Source organism: Mugil cephalus, chromosome 8 (genome assembly GCF_022458985.1).
Source record: "Mugil cephalus isolate CIBA_MC_2020 chromosome 8, CIBA_Mcephalus_1.1, whole genome shotgun sequence".
Classification (NCBI taxonomy): domain Eukaryota; kingdom Metazoa; phylum Chordata; class Actinopteri; order Mugiliformes; family Mugilidae; genus Mugil; species Mugil cephalus.
The window spans coordinates 1,081,622-1,106,054 of record NC_061777.1 but is presented as its reverse complement, the minus strand read 5'-3'; the positions used below and the strand labels follow the sequence as shown (position 1 = coordinate 1,106,054).

The 24,433-nt window shown below is 39.8% G+C and overlaps 1 protein-coding gene across 1 annotated transcript; it reads right to left on the bottom strand.

The window, feature by feature from the left end:
* Nucleotides 1-2,433: 2,433 nt before the first annotated feature.
* LOC125012763 (chromosome partition protein Smc-like) lies at nucleotides 2,434-16,657 on the bottom strand. The gene is made up of 6 exons (XM_047592896.1): nucleotides 16,592-16,657; nucleotides 14,692-14,760; nucleotides 9,461-9,514; nucleotides 8,308-8,961; nucleotides 6,646-7,821; nucleotides 2,434-6,391 (listed from the first exon to the last, which is right to left on the bottom strand). The coding sequence occupies exons 2-6, from the start codon at nucleotides 14,708-14,710 to the stop codon at nucleotides 3,900-3,902; spliced, it is 4,395 nt and encodes a 1,464-aa protein (XP_047448852.1). The 5' UTR covers nucleotides 14,711-14,760; nucleotides 16,592-16,657; the 3' UTR covers nucleotides 2,434-3,899.
* Nucleotides 16,658-24,433: the final 7,776 nt, after the last annotated feature.

The following is a 24,433-nucleotide window of genomic DNA, read 5'->3' as shown; positions in this document are numbered from 1 at the left end:
CACTTAACAAGGTCCACACTTCATCTCACCCACTCATCACTGAGTGTCATTGTCTCTCTCTGGTTTGGCGCTCATTGGCTTTGGGGTCGTGGTTGTACTACAGAACTCACCAGGTCGTGTGTTATCCATGATGTCTGATGCTGAAAGAACCACTGAGTGATCAGTCAAGACTCAACTAGAAGATAAAATCTTCATCTCATCTTCATCTGTTTGTCCTTGAGATGGTTGAGGGAGACTGGAAACCTCCCAGCTGAGAGACAGGGCACTAGAAGATAAAATGTGACATTCAAATTCAGATGTTGTTCACAAACATCACCATTCATGCTTTATGACAATAAAATATGGTAAGACATTGAGACAAATAGATAAAAAAATCATAGATACAAACATAAACAAAGTAATAAAATGATAAAAGAAGAATCGAAACACTCTTTACCAATAAAAGCTCATTATAAAAGTAAGTAAACGAATGTAAAAATAAACCACATAAAATTCCAATAAGATAACTACAAATCCGATGTGATGAAGTAGAGTTAATGGGAATTGAAATCATGAAAAGGCCTGATTAAAAAGGTGAGTCTTTTTAAAAGTATCAATAGTCTCTGCTGCCCTGAGGTTCTCCAGCTGCTCCACAGTTGGGGCCAAAATAACTGAATGCTGCCCCCTCGTGTGTCCTAGATCTAACTTGTGGTATTGTTAAAAGGCCGGCGCCAGAGGACCTCAGGGTTCGTGAGGGTGGATACGGTAAAAGTAAGTCAGACAAGTAAGAAGGCCCAAGACCATTAAGACATTTAAAAATTACTAAAAGAACCTTAAAATCGATCCTGAGGTGCACGGGGAGCCAATGCAGCGATTTTAAAACTGGTGTAATGTGTTCCCGCCCTCTGGTCCACGTCAGCACACGAGCAGCAATTTTGTAAAAGTTGTAAATTGTAACAGTAACACAGAGAATCACAGTGAAACACAACAAGTGGATTAACAATGAGTGAGGAGGTGGTCATTCTTTAAGATGACATTTTGATCTGAAACTTATCATTTCATCCTGAACCTGCAAAGATGTTGAAATAAATAAAGTTTAATGTGAATCTGGTGACTAGAAAAGCTGGAATCCTACATGTTAATGTGACCAAGAGGATTTCTGACTCAGTTCACTGTAACTTACTGAGAGGTGCACCACCACTGCAGGGAGAGAGGAAATGTAGATGCATTGACTGATGTGAGTTGATGTTTCAGCTTGTGGTCTTCTCTCTTAATTATTTATTTCCTCTACTCCCAGACCTGTGTTCAGTGACTTAATTCCAGACTAAAGTGAAAGTGAATTACAACTATTGATCATGTTCAATATAGAGGATCTAGGGGATGCTGATAGAACATTTGACCCTGTAGATAAACAGAACGTTGAGACATTGGTTGATTGGTGTGAGTTGTGCCATCTGTGTGATAGTCAGAACTAACATCATGTGATTGTTGGTGTCCACAAGCTGAGTGAATTTTATATTTGAAAGTCAGTTCTGTCCTGGTCTGATTTGAGTTTGATATGAATCTCTAATCAAGGTTTTTCTAAAAAGGACAGTGATAGAGGACAGTGAGAGGAGTCACCAGATGCTGCAGTCTCGATTATGTCTCTATTAAAAGAGCTGGAGGTGGTGAACTTGAGCTGCTCATTTGTTCTCAACTTAAATGAACTCAACCAGCTTCATTAAGAACCTGTGAATACGTCATCATCCAACTTTCTGAACCCAGAGCAACTTTACTGACTCTTCTAGTTCTTCTGCTTTTGACCCTGACCAGAAATAGTTTTCATGATTTCATGAGTGAAAACAGAAAGTGTGTGACCCTTAGTGCACCCTGGGTAATGTAGTTGTAGTGTAGACAGACAGAAAACAGTGACGTGTTTCATGTGAGAGGCCACAGTGAATGAAGTGAGGCTCTATCGCCCCCTCATGGCTGGTTAGAGTTCAGTTAAGAATATGAAAACTGGAATTATGACAGATTCTCTTCATTCCATTGATTTTTGCTCCTCTTTTATAAATATGTGTTAGTTGAAAGTATTCACATGTAAACTGGAGAACAAGCGTCAGATTTAAACCTCTTTAATATGTACCTCCATGTTTTCCAGTCGTCTAAAGTGTTAATGTTCCTGTGACATGAGGAGACTGGAACTGTGTTGTATGTGTGGGTGAGTTTTAGCTGCCAGGTAAATATTGTGCTGTTCTCTTGTTGGTCACTACTGATCATGTGTGAACCTTTAATCAGGAGTCACATGTTTGATAGTGTGTTCTCAGTCTTAATGTGAAAAAACCTCATCAGTCCAGTTCTCAGTTCACTTTGCTTTATTCAGATACTGTGGCTGTTTAATTTCACAATGAACCAATAAAATGAGTCAGATATTCAACATATATTCTGGTTAGTAAATAATGAACTGGACGAGAATGTAAAATCAGTTTTTATCAGCTACAGATTGTGGAGATGTTAAGGAGAGAAGACGTCTAAATACAGATGTTCTACATGTTTCTAATGTCACTCTATTTATCAGGACACATCCGACAGTTTATCTCATGGTTACAAGTTTCTTTGGATCAAATATCAAGATAAAAATCTGGATGATCAATACATGCACTGAAATCCATCTACATTACATAATCAGAAATAAAGACTCAATAAATCAAAGCAGGATAAAAAAGAAAATGTGTTCTGTCTCTACAGTCTGATATCTGCACATCAGGTTAAAGATGTTCATGTGTTTCATAGTTCAGTTCATGTTGTGACTTCAGAACATTTTATTTTACTCAAATCACAAACATCATTTCTCCATCATGTTGTAAAGAAAACCAGAGCTTCCTGCTGAAGTCCTGCTGCTTCCTCTTCATTCATGTCTTTGGATTTTAGAAACAAAGACTCAAAGAGAACAGAAGATGAAGGTTTCCTGCAGGATGAACAGCATCTGGCTGCATCGACTCTTTGAACATTAACACGTCTGAGATAAAACAGGAAAGAAAAGAACTCAAATGTTTCCACCATAAAATGTTGATTTGAACAAACCTGAAGAGAGAAAATCCAGAATGAAGATCAGCTCCATTTAGAGAGTTTCAAAGAGTAAAAACTACAAGGTCTCATTGATCAGCAGGTAGATACAGCTTCAATAAACATGAGTCCTTTAAAGAGTCACACTGAACAACACACAACGTCTCCTTAGTTCATCAACAGTAAAGTTAACTGGTCCAGATGTAATGGAATAAAAAAAAATTGTCCAACAGCAGAAATCAGTCATCTGTAACGTACAGAGCAGCTTAAAGGTTGTTTTCTATATTTCTGCATAAAAATGACTCAAAACATCATCAGAATTTCACACAAGTCCTGAAAGTAGAGAAAGAGAACCCAGTGAAAGACATGAAACTGAAATATGACCCTTACTGTCCAAATAAATGTATCATGCACATATCTATGAGTTTGTCTGCAGCTTGGAGGAGTTTGATCCCATTAATCAGATCAGAACCAGGTCAGTGTGAGATGTTGGTGGTTTCCTCTCATCAACTGATGCTACAACATTTCTACTGGATGAAGGTCAGGACTTTGACTTGTTCCTAAACATTCATCTGGTTCTTCTTTAACTGTTCTACTGGAGATGATCATACACATTGAGAAACCCTGAAGACATTAAAGTAACATCACACCAGCTTTGACTGAGTCCCAGATTCTTTAAAACATGAATTAAGTGGGTGTGATAAGTGCTGCAGTAGATCTCTGTGTCCATGTGGATGGTTCATTAATATTATTATCAGAGCAGAGTTCTGTGAGGACGTAATAATCTAGACAGGAACATGAAGAAGACGACAGGTAACTCTGGTCTTTAAAGGTCCTGATGTCTGAAGGATTCTGGACAAAAGAAGAACACGACTTTATGAAATGCTGCAGCTTGATGTGTTCTCAACTTTTTCTTTCAGAATCTTTTGGATCAAATTATTCAACTCTTTCTCCTGTGACTTCTGCAGATTTTCCTTTTCAGCCTCATTTTTCTCTTCCTTCATTTGTTGTTCATGAGTTTTAAGCAAATTCTTGATTCTATTCAAGTTTTCTGTGTTGTTGGTCACACGTCTCATTAATTCATACACTCGTTTCTCAGACTCTTCTTTCTGAGCTGCTAATTCCCTCAAATGTTCCTTTTCAAATTCATTGAACTCTTTAGCTTTCTTTCTGGCGTCATCTTTGTACTTCTTCACACTTCTAACTAATATATTTTTTTGTGTCTCAAACTCTTCCTTCTGAGCTGCTAATTCCTGACGTTGCTTTTCTCTGAATCCATTGAACTCTTCAGCTTTCTTTCTGGCGTCATCTTCATAATTCTTCTTCAGATTCTTCAGAGTTTGTTTGTGTTTTTCTTCTAAATCTTTTCTCTCTTTCTCCTCTTGCTCTTTTCTTCTGATCTGATCCTCTATTTGTTTCTTTTCATGTTCTTCTTTTTCCTGATTGTACTTTTCTTCAAGTTCTTCAATTCTTCTTTTCTCCTCCTGTCGTCTCTGTTCATTTTCTTGATATCGTTTCTTCTGCTCTTCTAATTCTTTTCGTTCTTTCTCCCAGGCATCTCGTTTTTCTTCCATCTCTTTTCTGCTCTTCTCCAGTTTTCTATCAATCTTTTCCTTTTTCTCTGATTCTAACTTGATTTTTTTCTCCAAATCTTCTCGTTCTTTATCCCACTCCTGTCGTTCTTGTTCTTCCTGCTGTTTTCTTTTTTGTTCTTCTTCTTCTCTTTTTGCTCGTTCTTTGTTTAACATTTCCTCCATTTCTTTAAGTTTCATTTCTCTCAGTTTTCTTTCTTTTATAATTTCTTCTCTCTGTTGTGCCATACTTTTTTTCAGTTCTTCCATCTCGTTCATTCTTGTTTTCTCCTCCTGTCGTCTCTGTTCATCTTCTTGTTTTCGTTTCTCCCACCATTCTTTTCGTTCTTCATCCCAGGCATCTCGTTTTTCTTCCATCTTTTTTCTGCTCTCCTCCAGTTTTCTATCAATCGTTTCCTTTTCTTTTGATTCTGACTTGATTTTTTTCTCCAAATCTTCTCGTTCTCGTTCCCACATTCGTACTTGTTCTTCTTCCTGCTGTTTCCTTTTCTTCTCTTCTTCTTCCCTCTCATCTTGTTCTCTTTGTCTTTCCTCTTGTTCCTTCTTGATCTTTTCCTCCATTTCTTTAAGTTTAATTTCTCTCAGTTTTCTTTCTTTTTCAATTTCTTCTCTCTGTTGTTCCATACTTTTTTTCATTTCTTCCATCTCGTTCATTCTTGTTTTCTCCTCCTGTCGTCTCTTTTCATCTTCTTGTTTTCGTTTCTCCCACCATTCTTTTCGTTCTTTCTCCCAGGCATCTCGTTTTTCTTCCATCTCTTTTCTCATTTCCTCCAGTTTTCTATCAGTCCTTTCCTTTTCTTCTGATTCTAACTTGATTTTTTTCTCAGTAACTTCTCTTTCTCGTTCCCACATCCATTGTTGTCTTTCTTCCTGTATTTTTCTTTTCATTTCTTCTTCTTCTCTCTTCTTCTTTTCTTTCTTTCTTTCTTTTCGTTCCTTCTTTATATTTTCCTCCATTTCTTTCAGTTGCTCTGCTCTCAGTTTTCTCTCTTGTTCAATTTCTTCCTTATCTTTTTCCATTCTTCTTTTCATTTCTTCCTTTTCTTCCTCATGTTTCCTTTCTAGTTCTTCTCTCTCTCTCTTCATCTCTTCCTCCTTTTCCTTCAAGTTCCTCTCCATTTCTTTCTTTATTGCTGTTTCAGCCTCTTGCAGCATCTCATTGGTGAAGCAGCTGCCTCCATTTTCCTTCACCATGGTGTCAATCTTTGTTATCAGCTCTCTGACTTGTTGCTGGTTGTTTTCATCAAAGTTATTGAACACATGGTATCTTCCTCCACACTCAGAGATCAGCTTCTTAAAGGAATCATCACATTTTGTTTCTATGTATTCTTCAATGGACAGTTTATGTTGTTTCAACAAATCTCCTCCAGTTAAAAGAATGATGGTGAACTTTTCTGAATTCTTTCCAAATGCTTCCTTGATGAGTTTCAGTGTCTCCTTCTCCTCTGGAGTTAATCTTCCAATCTGTAACACCAACAGGAAGACATGTGGTCCTGGAGCCAGAAGACTGATACATTTCACCATCTCCTCATTGACGTCTTCATGGGACAAAGTTGAGTCAAACAGACCAGGAGTGTCCATTACAACAACAGGACGACCGTCCATCTCACCCTGAACTTTCTGACAAAGTTTGGTGACTGATGTTTGACTTGATTCAGTTTTAAACTCTTCTCTTCCTAGAATGGTGTTTCCTGAAGAACTCTTTCCATGTCCAGTCTTCCCTATCAACACAATCCTGAGACACTCTGGACTCTGCTTCTCTTCATCACCTGCAGCTGGAACAGAGTTAAAAAGCAGTTTGTTATTTGATTCTTCTTTTCAGTTTGTGTTCTTCTATTTTATGTCAGTGTGTCATGAAGAAAATGATTCAAATGAGAGTTTTCCTCCATTTATTAATAAGAGACACAACATCCACACATCTGGAGTTAGCTTAAAGGTTCACAGTAGCTACAGTTTACTGTCCACTCAAGACTATAGTGTAGAGACATGAGTATGGACAAAGAGAGACATGAGAAATTAAAGGACTTACAGGAGACTTTGGTCTTTTTCAGCTTCTCAGGTTCATCCTGTTGTTGTAAGACTTTATCCATCTGAGCCTGAGCAAATGTTCCTGTTGTGTAGCAGCTTGGTTCATCATTGGAGAGTCTGACTTTTACTACAGTCTCCAACAGTTGTGGGATCTGCTGTTTGTTCTTGATGTTGAGAACAAAAGATCTTCCTCCAAAACGTTGACAGATCTCCTGGATGTCTCTGTCTCTTTCTACAAAGTTAACAAGAGCTGGATGACTTGGATCTGACTCCACAGTGAACAGAATGATGGTGAAATCATTGACTCGAGAGCTGAATGTGTTCTGGATGATCTCTAACTCTCCCTTGTCTTCATCAGTGAGGGGAGCCACAGGTAGGACCAGGATGAAGGCATGGACGCCCTCAGGATCACAGAGGGAGATACACCTCAATGATTCCTCCATCACTGCCTCCTGAGGTTTTCCATCCAAGGCAGGCAGCTCCACCAGGGAAACCCAACGTCCACACACCTCTCCCTGATTCTGAACACACTCTGATGAGTTGGAGGCTGAATGAAGCTCTGTCTGACCTAAAATGGCCTTGACTGCTGAAGTCTTCTCTGCTCCTCTCCTCCCACACAGAACCAGGTTTAACTTTGGTTTGATGGTCTCTTCAGTGAAGGTGAGGAAGGTTCCTCTGGTTCCATCAACAATCTTCTCAATCTGCTCCATCAGTTGGTTGCGATCCTCTTTGAACATGTTGTAGTGTCTCCCTCCACAATCTCTAAGGAGTTCATTAACAGAGACATTCGTTTCATCCTCATGTGTGATGACCACCATTGAATATTTAAAGACGTCTCGTCCAAACAAACTCAGGATGAACTTCAGAGTTTTTCTGTTCTTCTCAGTGAAATCAGAAGGCTTCACTAACAGCAGCAGAACATTTGGTCCAGGAGGACAGAGACTCACACAGCTCTTCATCTCTTCTACAAATGCTTCCACAGGAAGACTGAAGACATCTGGAGTTTTAACCACTGTTAATGGTTTCCTGTTCCAGTCACCGCTGGCAGCCACACACTGCATTCGTTTGCCTTCAGAATTTTTGCGGATATGAAACCCTTTTGTTCCAGAAATGAAGTTTCCGAGTTTTGTTTTTATGTTGTCGCTTCTTCCAAGCACCACTACTCTGAGTTGATGTGCTGTAATGAATATTAAATAAATAAGATTAAACATTTCCTTCCAACATGGCAGTAAAATAAAATATACAACTCATTGTCATCTTTGTATCTGGAATTAAGTTTGACAGAAACTTCGGGAACCAATTAAAAACAAAATTATAAAACTAGTTTACTGTGAGAGTTGTTCAAAATAAGAATTTACATTAGTTTAAGGACCTATTTTCAAGGTTCTTGCGAATTTATAAACCTTTTCCTTTTTTCTCTGGAACTGTAATGATTTAGTTAGAAATTGACCTACTGTACATTTAATTAGTGTCAGACACCAAATTCAATCCCAGACATTGTTTATATCTCAGTAACTCAAACACTAACCATTGCAATCAATATTCAATATTAACAATATTGAAATTAATGTTTACCTTTTTAATGTACACTGGAAATACCTACAAAATAGCTTTAACAAATATTGAAAGTTCAAGAATGACCTGCACATCATAAAACACTCACCAGTGCCTTTAACAGGATCTGAGTGGACTCTGACTCTTTGTTCTTCATCCATGTTTGCTCTTGTTTGATGACCAGCAGGTAAACCAGACGCTGCATCTTTGAACACGTCACATATCACATGGTCTCCATTGTTCTCCTTCACTACGTTTTTTATGACTGATAACAGCTGTTGGTGATCAGGTTTCTCCTGCAGCAACAATGTGGCTCTACATTCATTGATAAAGTCTCCTAAAGGTGGATGTTTCATGTGTTCTTCAATGGAAGCTGATCTCTCCTCTCTGGGTGATGATATCAGAACCAGTGAATGATGAAATGATCGATCACTGAAGAGTTCCAGGACTCTGCAGAGTCTCTGTCTGTGTTCCTCAGTGAAGTCTTCAGGCTGTAGAACCAGCAGCAACACATGAGGTCCAGGAGCAGAGAGTCTCACACAGGTCCCTACATGTTCTCTGAGTTTATCTTCAGAGATGCTGGAGAGCAGCAGATCTGGAGTATTGATGAGAACTATTTCTTTGTCTTTAATCAGTCCACTGACTCTTAGACAATGTTCTGGTTCTTCCTCAGTGTTGAACGTGTTCTCTCCCAGGATGAAGTTCCCCACTGAACTCCTCTCAGAGCAGCTGTTCCCCAGAAGAACAACCCTCAGCTCAGACACTGGAGAGAAAATGGGTTCAGTGGTTTAAACAGCAACTTGACATTTAAACAACCTTTTTAGTCATCACCTTATATCCACAGTAAAATTAATATAGTAATAACAGATTCTGGTCCCAGTCACTGATGCTGGGCTTTAGGTTGTTCTGCTGTACTCTTTATTTCTTTGAACAAGTAAAAAAATAAATAAAAATTACTCTGGGTCATACATATGAAGTAGCGGTCCAGTCATTAGACACCTTGAAAGATCAGACAGCAGACTGGACTCATGGAGGAAAGACCGTTTCTTTGTACATGTTGGTGTATAAACCTCAGCATGTCTCTAATTCGACTGTAATTGTTCTCTGTAAAAGATATCTGTTATACACTAAAGTGATCAGTCCTGTGATCTTTGTAATGACCAAGAAAGTATTATAACACTAATTACCAATTTGGGTGGATATGTATAAAATAACATGATAGGATTTGAAATTAAAATCTAATTTAGTTCAGTTTGACTCACTGAAAGGTGGCAGTAATCCATAGCTACTGCTGCGCTTCAGAGGCTGATCTGTAGCTGTAAAGACACAGAAATACTTCAGTTAGTTCTTTCTTTGTGTTCTCTGATGTAATCTCTATAAAATGGACTATATTAACATTAAAATGTAAGTCAAATAGTACAATAGCATTATATTTTAATATTTTTTGTCCAAATATTTAAATGCATCTCTTCAAGGTTGAACAAACCTGAAGAGAGAAAATCCAGAATGAAGATCAGGTAAATTTAGAGAGCTTCAAAGAGTAAAAACTACAAAGTCTTAAAACATACATATTCGGAAATAATTAGGGCCACAGGGCAACAGCATAGCTGTAGGAGCCAGTGCTACTATTGTTATCCTCCATGTTTCTTCTTATTAGGGCCATGGGTCAACACCTGAGTCACTGGCCCCTACAGCATAGCTGTAGGACTAGCACTCGTCCTTAGTAAGTGAAAAACTGCAGAAAATTTTTCCTTTGAAATGAATGGGACGGGCGGGAAAAAAAGTTTTTCAAACATCTATTGCTCAGGTATACTTTCACCTAGAGACTTTGTTTAAACTATATACTGTAGACACAAGTCTTGTGTATTGGTGTATTAATCCTTGTTTTGATAGTTCTTATAGTTTTTGATCAATCACTGTTCAATGACCATGATCAGTTTTGTAGAAAGTCTGAGATTATAATTGATGTGTATTGCACAGAATCTTCATGCTGGAGTACGTGACCTCATCAGCCAGAGGAGGGGGGGAGGCATCTGGACAAGCTCATCATCCAACTGTCAAGGAAAGGTGCAATTGCAATTGGTGGACAGTTCAGAGCATCCTGGACTGTAATTGTAGATTGGACTATAATTAGTGCATAGTGTATAAGAGCAACTAAAAGTAAATATAAAAGATATAAGAATAAAAAATGTAATATAAGACTAAGCAGAATACTATATTACTACTATACCATACTATACTATACTACTAATACTATATACCATAACAAGAAATTATAAATACTATTTAAAAAAAAAAAAAAAAAAAAAAAAAACATTTACAAAATATTTTATTGTAAGTGTAAGTGTAGTTTGAAAATTACAAGATGGATGAACATCCCAAATCTGGAGTCCTACATCAGTAGGAATCCTCACCCAGTGATTGTGAAAGCAGTCCAGGTCGATGAAATTAACATGGGAAAATAAAACATCAATAGATTATAATGGCATTGATTTGTCATTAAATAAACATGTGGAACCAGGTCATTGTATGCTAGACAACACTGGGAGCAAACACAACTTTACAAACTACCAACCTGTGTCAATAATACCACAACTCTCAAAAATATTATATTTGAAAAGCCCTTTAATAACAGAATGGATAGATTTTTGGAGAAATAAAAATCAGACAGATCAGCATCACAGGAAATAATGGGACTGACTGGAAATCACAGATGCAATAGACAACAAAAAACCTGCATTAGGAGAATTCAATGATCTCAAAAGACATTTGATCCCATTATATTGTTTATCCTTTATATTAATGACATGTATTAAAATTTAGCCAGTTTCACATATGACACAAATATTCTTGGTTCAGGAATAAACATTAAACAAGTGGAAGCAGATATAAATGAGGAAATGACAAAAAGTAAAAATATGAATAAAATATCATTAAATGTAAGTGAGACTGAGTTTATGTCGGTAAAGGCTCAGTAAACACAGATTTGTAGGTATTATAGTAGATGACAGGATGAGGTGGAAACAGTCCAACGTATCAAGAAGCATTGCAGTCATTTACAAAGCAAAACAATTCCTGGATAATAATTCTCTCCACACACTTTACTGTTCACTGATCATCACATATTTAAATTAACTGCGCTGATGTTTGGGAAAATACGTACAAACTTAATTACATTCACTTATCATCCTGCAGAAAGGAGCAATGAGGACGATACACAAGCTCAACACAAATCCACTTTTTATCCAATCAAAACTACTGAAAATCCCTGACATTGTATCTTAGCAAACAGCAGTCATCAAGGTTATCAATTAAGAAGGGAATATAACTTCATGGTTTGTTCACTGATGTGGTATATTGGTGAGAGGCATAAACCTATGTGAATACTCTTATACTCCTATGTGAACATACTCTTCATGTTGGACAAACAACATATACAGTCGGGACTATCTCCTGACGATCGGAGCCCGCTACGAACAAGATGTTACAGCTGATTTTCAACGCTTGTTCAACATACCGGGGGACATAGCGAGGACCCCCGGCGCGCCGTGGATTACCATCCCAGCAGGGAGGAAGCGTCGGCGGCGTAGAGAGAGAAGGCAGAAGCGGGGCTGCAGGGCCGGCGCGCTAGCTAGGCTACGGAGACAACCACACAAACCACCGCTCCCCAGCCTGTTTGTCTCCAACGCCAGATCCCTTGCAAACAAGATGGATGAACTGAGACTACGGGCTGCATCTCACAGCGCAGTGAAGGACAGCTGTATTCTTCTGATCACGGAGACCTGGCTGCATCCAGACGTACCGGACTCTGCCGTCGAGCTAGCAGGCTACACAGTACAGCGCCACGACAGAACGGAAGACTCCGGTAAGAGCAGAGGAGGGGGGCTCTGTGTGTACGTGAACAACACCTGGTGTACCAACACAGCGACTGCCATCAGCCACTGCTCCCCAGACCTGGAGTATGTGACTGTTAGATGCAGACCAACATACCTCCCCAGAGAGTTCACCGTAGTCATGGTAACCGCTGTTTACATACCACCGGATGCTAATGCTAAAACAGCTATTGGACTTTTGCATGGCAGCATTAGCCATCTGCAGAGCATCTATCCAGATGCTGTGCACATCATAGCAGGGGACTTCAACCATGCAGACTTGAAGACAGCGCTCCCCAAATTCCACCAGCATGTAAAGTGTGCTACAAGAGAGGCTAACACCCTGGACAAAGTCTACTCCAACATCAAGCTAGGCTACAGGGCTAGACCACTCCCACACCTGGGTCAGTCCGATCACTTGTCCCTGCATTTAATTCCTGCTTATGCCCCCCTCAGGAAAACTGCTCCAACCATCACCAAAACCATCAAATCCTGGCCCGAGGATGCGACACAGCAGCTGCAGGACTGTTTCGACAGGACAAACTGGGATGTTTTTGAACATCAGGACTTGGAGGTTTTTACAGACAGTGTACTGTGCTACATCAAGAACTGTATAGACACTGTAGCTGTGGATAAACGCATCCGGGTCTTCCCAAACCAGAAGCCCTGGATGACTCGGGAGGTCCAACAACTGCTAAAGACCAGGAACACCGCCTTCAGGTCTGGGGACTGGACCGTCTACAGCACAGCCTGAGCTAACCTGAAGAGAGGCATCAGAATGGCTAAGTCTGACTACAGGAGGAGGATAGAGGGCTATCTTGACAGCAACAACAGCAGGCAGGTGTGGCAGGGAATCCAGCATCTCACCAACTACAGGACCAACCTCGCAGCTGCGGAAGACAACGCCACGCTGGCAGAGGAGCTGAACCTCTTCTTTGCCCGCTTTGAGGTGAAACCAACACAGGCAGCCACACTACATCAAGCGACCCATAACACCACACTCCTCGTTGTAGAGGAACACGAGGTGAGGCGCACACTGCGGGCCGTCAACCCAAGGAAGGCTGCTGGACCTGATGGCGTCCCTGGACGTGTCCTGAAAGACTGCGCCGATCAGCTGGCTGGGGTCTTTACCAGGATCTTCAACCAGTCCCTAGCCCTGTCTACAGTCCCATCCTGCCTGAAATCTTCCACCATAGTCCCCATACCCAAGAAACCACACATTTCTTGCCTCAACGATTACCGGCCAGTGGCACTAACCCCTGTGGTGACGAAGTGTTTTGAAAAACTGGTCCGGGGTCACATCACAGCACTTCTCCCTCCTGGCTCTGACCCCCATCAGTTTGCCTACAGAGCTAACAGATCCACAGAAGACGCCGTGACCACAGCCCTCCATGCTGCTCTGTCACATCTGGAGCAGCAGGGAGCTATGTGCGGATGCTCTTTGTGGACTACAGCTCTGCTTTTAATACTATTCTCCCTCACAGACTGGTGGACAAATTGGGGGACCTGGGTCTCCCTCACTCCACCTGCATGTGGATTCTGAGCTTCCTGACCAACCGACAGCAGAGAGTTAGGGTGGGAAAACATACATCCACTGCCCTCAGCCTTAGTACTGGCTCTCCACAGGGCTGTGTGCTGAGCCCCCTGCTCTATTGTCTGTACACATACGACTGCACCTCTGCCCACCACAGCAACACCATCATCAAGTTTGCTGATGACACCACAGTGGTGGGGCTCATCTCAGGAGGCGACGAGTCCGCCTACAGAGATGAGGTGGAGCGGCTGTCAGTGTGGTGCAGGGAGAACAATCTGCTCCTCAACAACTCAAAGACAAAAGAACTCATAATAGACTACAGGAGGAAAAAAACGGACATTACATCACTAACCATCGGGGAAAATGTGTGGAGAGGGTAGCTGACTTCCGTTTCCTGGGGGTCCACATTGAACAGGGCCTCACATGGAACGCAAACACCTTTGAGCTGATAAAAAAGGCCCAGCAAAGACTGTACTTCCTGAGGGTTCTCAGGAAGAACAATATCAAGGAGAAACTGCTGGTGTCCTTTTACAAGTGCTCCATAGAGAGCATACTGACTTACTGCATCTGTGTATGGTACAACAGCAGCACTGTGGCTCAAAGGAAAGCTCTCCAAAGGGTCGTGAATACAGCCCAAAAAATCATTGGCTGCCCTCTCCCCTCACTGGAGGACTTGCACAGCGACCGCTGTTTCAAAAAAGCACAACACATCACAAAGGACACTTCTCACCCCGGACACTCTCTGTTTGCACTGCTGCCTTCAGGGAGACGATACAGAGCAATAAGAACAAGAACTAACCGTCTCAGAGACAGTTTTTACCCAACAGCAATAACAAAACTCAATGCAATCAAAACAACCCTCAATCAATATGAATGATGTGATGTGTGAGAATGTGGCTATTCTTATTGATTAGTTTTGTTTGTTTATTTATTTATTTATTTATTTATTTATTTTTGCACTGGCTGATGGCACTTTTAATTTCGTTGTACTCGTGACAATGACAATAAAGATCTATCTATCTATCTGAATGTGTGTAATAGTGTCTTCATTCCCACCTCCAGACTGATGGTGTCTGAGTGGACTCACCGTGGTCTGGATCCTCCATCCTGTCACTCTGTCACATTCACCTGGAGCCCAGCTGAACCTTCTAACAGCCTGAAAGGATCAAATAGTTCTGTTAATAGTGAACAGTCTCATTTATTCACACACAGACATGGTTTTCATCAAAGTCCAGCGTTGTCTGACTGATGAATGAATCTCTGTGTGTAACAGCGAACATCTTTAATCTCCGTCACTTTGACCAAAGAGAAAAGAAGAAGGAACAGTTGAGGGAGAAATGCTAATGTTTGGTGGCAGTGTTGAAAGGACAGATTGTAATTTAAGCTGAAGTCCTTTGAAAGTGCAGTTCATGGAAAGTGAAGCATTTCTCATATGTTTATAGAACATTTCATGTTTGACATATACACCGACCAGTCAAAACTTTAAAAGCTGAAAGGAGAAGTAAATAACACACAGCACAAGGTGTTGACCTGGCCTCCAAATTCACGAGATCCCAAACTGATCAAGTATCTGTGGGATGATCCACTGAGGCCCCTCCCCTCAAAGACCTGCTATTAAACTGTCGTCTCTAAAAGGACCGGAGTCATACACAAACACATGGAAAGGTTAGGAATTAGTTAACAGTTCCTACTCTACAGAAATCTGATGCCAACATCTAAGGAAACTCTTTCTAGTCCAACTAGTTGTTCTGGCTCAACTTCAGTCTTAACAAAAACAGGTTCTTGAAGGAAACTGGCAGCAAAAACTTATAAAGAACATTCACTGGCGCATGAAAGGTCCCTGAGCTGATTGATTTAAAGCCTCCAGAGAGAAAGTCTGTGTTCATGTCAGTTAGTTTAAAGTCAGAGAACAGAAAGGGTGATGATGCTGCTTTATTTATCTCCAGGTATTAACATGATCACCTCAACGAGGAAATAAAAGGAAAACTCAGTTCACAAAGAATGTGGCAGAGAAAAGATCTCGTGGAATGTCAACCATCAACATTTTACCTTCCACTGATGCGATGGAACATTTGTTTTCAGCCTCCCTTCCTCTATAGACGGAAACTACAGGTTTGCATGTGTTAGTATAATGTTATTTATTTCACCTTTTTTTCATCAAAATGTTTTAAGTTTATTTACATTAACCTGATAAAAATGGCTGGACTATGAGGAGATAAACCAAGTGTCTCATGACTGTTAAATCACACATAAAACACACAGCACTGGTTAAGGTACTACACCACATTACTGAAGGTGACATATCTCTACACATCTACAAGGAACATTTATTATTTAATTAAGAAAATAATTAAAATATGTCACATTCTTCTGACTAAAGAGTGAGTTCATCGCTAACATCAGGAGTCAGTACTGCCCCTGTTTTTCTTAAGGTTCAACTTTGGACAGATGACTTCACATCCCCTACAAGGACTCAGTCATTATGAGCCAAGAAAAATAGAAAAAATCAATGTGTGGCTCCTGCTACCTCTTTTATCATGACGTAGACATATGAATAAAAAAACGTATAGACCGACAATCTTTTCTAATAAATAATAAAAAGAGAGTAATTAAGGTGAAAATAAATGGAAATAATCAAACACACAAACTTTAAAATAAATCTGATAAATAGCTCCAGCAGCACAGAGGCAGAAACCTGACACCTCCATCTAATCACACTGATGATCATGTGACTCGTTTCTGGTTTTTCTGGTTCTACTACAGTCTAAAGTAGGAGGTAAAATGATCCAAACACAAACTCTACTCACCATAGATTTAGACACATTTATCTCATTACATTTAGAGTGATGGACTGATTTACTTATGTGCATATAATAAACAGAGACCCAGAGAGACAGTGTGTGTTCATGTCAGTTAGTTTAAAGTCAGAGTGAACAGAAAGCTGCTTCCAGCTCTGTTAGTCTATTTTAGTAGAATCAGACACTCACCTGAAGCTGATGGTCACTTTACATCTGATTCTATCCTCAGAGCTCAAGTCACCTGGAGACAGTTCAGTCTACAGCACTGAGATGATCCGGCTTCATGGAGCTGAGACTCCGTCTGATGCAATCAGTCCAACATCAGACAGGAAATAAAAGTCAAGAGAATGTGGGAGGAGAAACAGATCTGAAGGTTTAACATTGCACAACATTCAGGTTCAACATTTCATCAGCAGAGGTGGATCTTATTCAGTTATGAATAATCTTTGAACAGTCATACTCAGTTTGTTGCACAGTGACATGAATGTGAGTGGTTTTTCTTTCTTATTGTTGTAGCTGCACGACATCATAGTGTCAGTTATTTTACCTGTTAAATATTTCCAGGTCCACATCACAGTCTGTTAATGGCACGTCTCAACCCGGTCAAGAGGAAATAAATCTGTCTAAAATGAACCTTTACATGGAAATTAAAATGAGTCGCTGTTTCCTCTCTGACTCAAAGACATGAACAGGTAGATGTACAGGTCAGTGTCACTGGCTGTTTTTCTTTCTATCTTTGTCCTGTCATAGACTGAGGACTTGTCCAGGACGAACCCAGCTGTTGCCCACTTATATCTGGGACAGTGTCCAGACCCACTAGAGCAGGTCAAAGTCCTTTTAGTTCAGGTGCAACATTCAGCCTAAAGTGATCTCAAAAGGACCAGACCAGTAGCATAACAGACTAATATCCTATAACTAACAACAACTCCACGTTGTTTCCATTTGTTTTAGTGCAAAAAGAGCAAGTACATTAGGGAACATTTACATTTCAGAAATTATCAGAATTATCAGAAATTTTCATTTAAAAAAATGTATTTTCTTAAGGAAAAACAAGTTCCATTTGGGATCATGTCTGTCTGCTGTCTGGTCCCCAATCTGTTTAGTCCTGGTCTCAGTGTCGTGCACTTTGTAAATTCATGCCGTGGACCAGATTAGAATGTGTTGCACTAGATGATTCATGAATGAATGAAAATTAAAATCATCCTGTATCCTCTAATCATCAGAAGAGCATGTCACATGTTCTCACATTCTTTTTCAACAAATTAAAGAAGAGTTTATCTTTATCCTCCTACAACCACAACTCTTTTCCAAGACTGTTTACTATTAACAGAACTATTTGATCCTTTCAGGCTGTATATATACAAAATTGCAAACATGCTAAATTGACGCTAGGTGTGAATGATTGTCTCTGTGTCTCTGTGTTAGCCCTGCAATAGACTGGCGACCTCTCCAGGGGGACAGCAGAGATTTAGGCTCCAGCAACCCCCGCCACCCTAACTGTACTGCCCTCACGATGCGTATACCAACGCAAGGCTCAGTGCAAGGACAGTCAGTCAACGATTTGTTGAAGTCAGGGCTGGACTGGTTATCTGGCCAGATGGAAAAAAAACAAAAATACTGACAGAGGACGCAGCATAATGTGCTAAAATAGGTGACATGTTTGCTGCTACCACAAGCTCGGCGGTTGTCGCCAGGAGAGTTAGCGGAGGAGGAGAAGGAGGGAGAGGAGGATGATGACGAGAGAGACGTGACCCAGCAGCAGCAGCAGGGACAGACTGAGGTCAGAGCAGCTACTGAAATGTTATTGGACGTGTTCACTAAACAGTATCTGGAGAAATTGTAGCGTATATGCAAATGATCATCCTAGGAAATTATTATAGGCTACATTACTAACTTTATTTAGGCACATTTAAAACATACATAATAGCTCATAGGGTTTATGTATTCACACACACACACACACACACGTAGGCTAAGAAATTATTACAGGACTCGTTTTCAGTCAGTCAGACTTAAAACATGCATAATAATTGCAGCTTATAGGGTTTTGTGCACAACCTTGTTCTTGTGTGTGTGTGTGTGTGTGTGTGTGTGTGTGTGTGTGTGTGTGTGTGTGTGTGTGTGTGTGCATGTGTGTGTGTGTGTGTGTCCATCTTACAGTGTTATTTATTTTAACCATAGAGCCATAAAGTTACAGTTTGCAGGTGTTGCAGTTTACAGTTTTTATTATCACATAATATTGGTGAATCATTGCTTTGCTGAAATGGATGATTAATCAGTGGTAAACAGAGAAGAAACACCAGTGACACTCACATCCCTGCCTCTCTCTCTTTCTTACTGTAGGCCTAATTGTCTTATTAATCAAACACTGAAAAGCACCTGTAGCAGTGACAACCACTTTCACTTCAAAGAGTTAATTGTTGCACTGTGGCCATGTCTTTTTAATGAAGTCTTCTTGTTATTGTAAAACTGAAAATTGTTACAAACAGAAACACATATCTGTAGAGAATAAACATTGTACAGGTACATTTCAATCGGTGTCCAGTGGAGCATCTGCTGTAATTAGCAAACATCATAAATGAAGAGTTTATCATCACACGCTTTAAAAAATATACAAGTATGTAACAAATATCCACAAAAGGTACTAACAAATAAATATCTTCCAAGGCAAAAGCGTTGAAACAAGTCTGCTTATCTCGCCTGTGCTCTACTGGCTTAATGGAACATGCAACGAAAAAACCTAAACCGTGTAACAAAGCGTGAAAACTAAGCTGTTTTCTAAACCAAAGAACAGAGCGCTCACTCTGACGCAGTTTTTCACAACCAAGAACATCGACTTTTTAAACACTTTCTATCTTTTAACTTAAGATTTTTAACTTTTAAGAGCAGTACAGATATGAGATGAGATGACTGCAATCATTTGACGAATTCTAGATCCTTGAGAAATTTTTACTTTTGTGTTCTGTTCTCTATTTATACACAGACAAAAACAAAAATGGAGCAGTTTCTCCTGCACTGAATTAAATATTAACAAACTGTTTGATTAACATGGTGCTCTTACAGTAAAGATACAAATATAACAAGTTAAAAATATTACAACATTTTCAGGTTATTTTATGTGGAATATGATACAAGTGGTTATTTGTAACAATAAATGTAGTGTTTTCACCTCAAAGTCAACCTTGTGAGTAGATGTTTTCAACATTTACAACTTTAACTCTTGATGTCAGTTTATCCAAATATTCATAGTTAAGAATTGCAAAAGTATTCAACAGTATAAAAAAAAAGTCATTAACTAAAACTTCTTTACAGAAACCTAGTAATAATCTAAATATCAAACTGTTAAATGATTCTAAAACCAACTTACACTGTGTTTCACTACAGGAACTTATTCACAGTTTAAAGCCTGAAGGGCCAGGGCTCAGTTCAGTCTGGATGAATCGATGAATTCCTATAATGGTTACATGCTGCCATTCATTCATTCACTATTCAGACATGTCACCATTCCGACATACGGACGCCCCGCCATTCCAACATGTTATAAGACATGTGTACTGATGTGATACAGTCAGTGGAAGCTTAATATATAAACAAACACAAAGTCTCGCCATCTGAAGGACGGTAGGGAGGCTGATGGAGCGCAGGGGGCGGATGGGGGGTACCCCGAGTTCCGACGTCTATGGCTGTCTGTCATTAATGTCTGATCATAAACTAACAATTTTAGAAAAGGACAGGGAAGAGATCGTAATGTTGTTATCAGATTCCGACTTTTTGGCTAATGGAGCGAGCATCACAGTTGTCAGTCTCCGCATGTTAATTGTAATAATTAATGTTGCATATGATGCCAGTGTAAAACATACCACCATTCTGACCTTAGGAGGCAAAAATTTTCTGAATGATGGGACATTTGATTAAAGGGTTAAGTGTTGCCATTCTGGCAATTAGGGCCTAATGTCGGAATGGTGTTATGTCGGAATGGCCGTTGCCACCCTTGTAGGTTAGCATTTCATAGTAGCACGCATTACATTCCATATGCTCTCCATTGTTCTCTTTCAACATTTGGACCAAACGTGTAAACAGCTGAGAATGTTCAAGATTTTTCCTCCACAGAAATCTGTAGTGACACATTTTGATCAGATCTTTTAAGGGTGGATGAAGCCTGTACTTCTCCTTGCAGCCGAAGCCCTTCTTCTTGGGTGTTGATATCAGAACCAGTAAATGGTCAAATGGTCGATCACCAAAGAGTCCCAGGACTCTGCAGAGTCTCTGTCTGTGTTCCTCAGTGAAGTCTTCAGGCTGTAGAACCAGCAGCAAAACATGAGGTCCAGGATCAGAGAGTCTCACACAGGTTCCTACATGTTCTCTGAGTTCATCTTCAGAGATGTTGGAGAGAAGCAGATCTGGAGTGTTGACGAGAACTATTTCTTTGTCTTTAAACAGTCCTCTGATTGGCTGTAAGTGAAATTCCTCCTCCTCGCTGAACACAGGAGTTTCCATGATGAAGTTTGCAACTGCTCGTCTCTCGGACCGACTGTTTCCCAGCAGAACAACTCTGATCTCAGACACTGAAAAGGAAACATCACAGTTTAGGTTTCACACTCCTTCACTGCGACGTGGAGAGTCTTCTTTTCCAACAAATGTAAAAAATAAATGCAGAGATTACATGCAGCTTAACAAAACGATGATCTGCTTTATCTGGTCTCCAAAAACAGCAGCCAATATCTGGACTGACAGAAGAAAACTAAGTAAATTGTTGAATTTAGATTCATGAATCTGGGGGTCAAAAAATATTAATACGCGTCAGTTTAATGACACACTAAAGTTTTGACTATCAACAAACTTAAATTGTGAAGTTTACATTTAATATTATATGAAATATTATAGTGTGTATGTACTGTGACGTAAGGATATTTCTCATGATTCAACAGAACAGTTATCAGATTGGTCTCCTGGGTATTTGTTGAGTTGTGTAGAGACTTGCCATGGGAAGTGTTAAAGCAAGATAACAGGGGCCCTGTGTAAAGCACTATACAGTAGAATACATAGCGGGTCGCACAAGACATGAAGTAAAACAAATTAAGAGACATAAAACACCTGTAAAATAAATAAATAAAAATACAGCTATACAGTAAGACAAAACAATAAAATAAAACAGAAACAAATGGCCAGGGAGAAAAAAAAATAGTTTAAGAAGAGATTTAAAAACAGACAAGGAAAAAGACTGTCTGATGGGCAGAGGCAAATCATTCAGCATTTTAGAAGTTATATATATGGAAAATAAATAACTGAGTAAAGTTACAGGCAATAGGATAGAAATAAGTGTTTAAAAGAGTAACAGAGAACTGCAGTTACCGTTAACCCGGGTTCAGAAAGACGTACCTGGGTTAAGGGAAACTGCAGCACTCTTTTAAACACCTACTCCTGTAATCCCTATTTCATGGAACTTTATAGCCATATACGTCCTGTTCATGATTACAGAATATATGTGCAGTTAAACTCACTGTCAGGCTGCTGCAGGTTGTTTCCATCGCTGATGTTCAGCAGTTGTACATCATCTGTGAATACTAACAGAAACACACATTTATTGTGGTTTGACTCTCATTCAGTCGGAGACTTTATGATCTTCAAGCACTCTGCTTTGGACACACATGGTTACTCGCATTTAGGTGGCAGTAATTCATATATGTTGCTGCAGGCCACTGGGAACAGAAATATACATATATATATATATTTAATTTATTCATTAATGGGCGTTAAAATAGACTCTCAACTCTTCTTTGACACCCACATCAAACACCTCCATCATTTTACCACCTCCGGATATTAATCTCGTCTTATTTATTTTTATCTTTCTTGAGTTTATGTTTATGTACAATGAAGCTACTGTGACAAAGTAATTTCCCTCATTGATCATTAAAATCTAAGTCTAAGAACATTGACTAACTCTATCCTGCCTTCGTCCTGGAAGATGCAGAGAAGCTCGTTCATACATTTATCTCCTCCAGGCTGGACTACTATAATCAACTCCTCATCAGGATCTCTGGCAAAAACATCAAAAGACTTCAGTACATCAAGAACAGTCCCGCCAGGATCCTGATGAGGGTGCTCATGCACAAGCATGATCATATCCCCCATGTGCATTTTGGAGAGCGCAGCAGCGAGCTCATTCACTCTCTTTGAACCCAGAGGCCGAGAATAATTTCCTGGACCCATCAAAGGAAACCTCTCTGCTGGAATTAGCTGGAGCTGATGTGGTTGAATCTGAATATGCTGTGGCCCGTGAGTTCCTGGTGAAGAAAATGACTGCCACCCCGGTTCCCCCTGAAGATGTCAAAATGGAGAATAGCCAACATCCTTCGCACATTCAACTGTGCTCTCCAGGCTCTGCCGACTGTTGTCACGGCAAACACCATTGCCATAACTTTAGGAGCTTCCACAGCAGTATGTGAAAACTCCTTGTTTCTTGGATCATCGGCGCAGTATGCTGCACAGACGCAAGGCCCAGCGGATCTAGCCTTTGAAAAGGATCTCACTCGTTGATGAGGAAGCTCCGCTCGGAGAAACTGACACAGGACAGCTCCGTTGTGCTTTTTTCAGTTTGAGAGACGGTTACATGTTGCATAGTTAAGTGTTAACATGTCTTGACTCACCAGGTGCTCCAGCCATACTGTCGCTCTGTGGGAAACCTGCAAGCGAGGGGGACAAACTTTTAACGGAAACACCAGACAAATCACCACAAAGCAGTTTTTAATTTTGATACCCTAGTTGCAAATGTTGGACGAAAACCTCCAAGTTAGCACTCTTGTCTCTGAATTTAAAGTTTATTATTGTTGTAAACTTCAATATATCACTCTATGATATTAGATATTTTAAAATATGTGCAACGAAATCAACTTAAACTTAACGTGATACACAATTTCAATATAGATTTGTTTTCTCTAGTTTAATTGTCAAACTGAAAACCTCTTTAATTTTTACATCATTATTACAACATAATCACCACCATCACAGGACTCACTGGTCAGGACACGAAGTCTGAATAAAATTATTAATTTCTGGAGGAGGCTTCGCATTTCAGCGATATATTACAACACTCACAACCAGGAATATCAGGCGAGACCACAACATCAGCAAGTAAAACGCACACCCACAACACAGCCTCTTCACACTCAAGTGTGGATCTTTTGATATAAACGTATAATAACTAAAGATAACGTATGTTCTGGGTTGCATTAAACATGTTATTGTATATTCCGACACAAAGGTACGACTACCCAAGAAATGGATGCTCCATCAGTTCAGATCTGTAATTACTCATTATCATAACCCTAAACCAAACTGTCTATATCCAAAAATAAACTCTAACCCTTTATCTCAAACCCAACCACCGTTCAGCCCTAACTCTAACCTTCTATCTGCAGCCCTGCCTCTAATCCCAACCATGATCCAAATACACGTATGACAATATTAGAGCTTACAAAGTTTTTAGTTGGTTTATAACTCCTGGTTTGTTTTACAGTTCCATCCAAGCCTGATCTAACACAAGCCCACAGAGCAGGACATGCAACCAAAAGACTTGTCTAATATGGGGAAAGAATGGTGTTAAGACAGTGTCTAAACTGTCTGTAAATATGTCTGTAACTCTGGCTTCATGGTTCGCTGACCTATTAACCAGCCAACAAATGATTCATGGTGAAGTTCCCACAGCTGGAAGCAGGAACAGAAGCGTTTTAAGAGGTGACTTATCTTTCAAAGCAAAATAAACGTACATTACCTGTAGATGAATCATTTATGGAAAATAATCAGCACTCACTTGAACTACAGACGACAGACGGACATGGTAGAAGATAAAAAGTAATGGATGTTCAATTTCCTCTTTCTGTTTAACTATTAAAGAGCCTGACAGTTGCTCTTTAAGTCAGTTTCTGGTGTTTTCTAGGTTCAGCTTCTACGTTCTCCTCATATATTTAGTAGATCAGCAGAGGATGGTGTCAGTTCAAATCAATGCCAGAGCTTTCCCTTTCTTAGTTA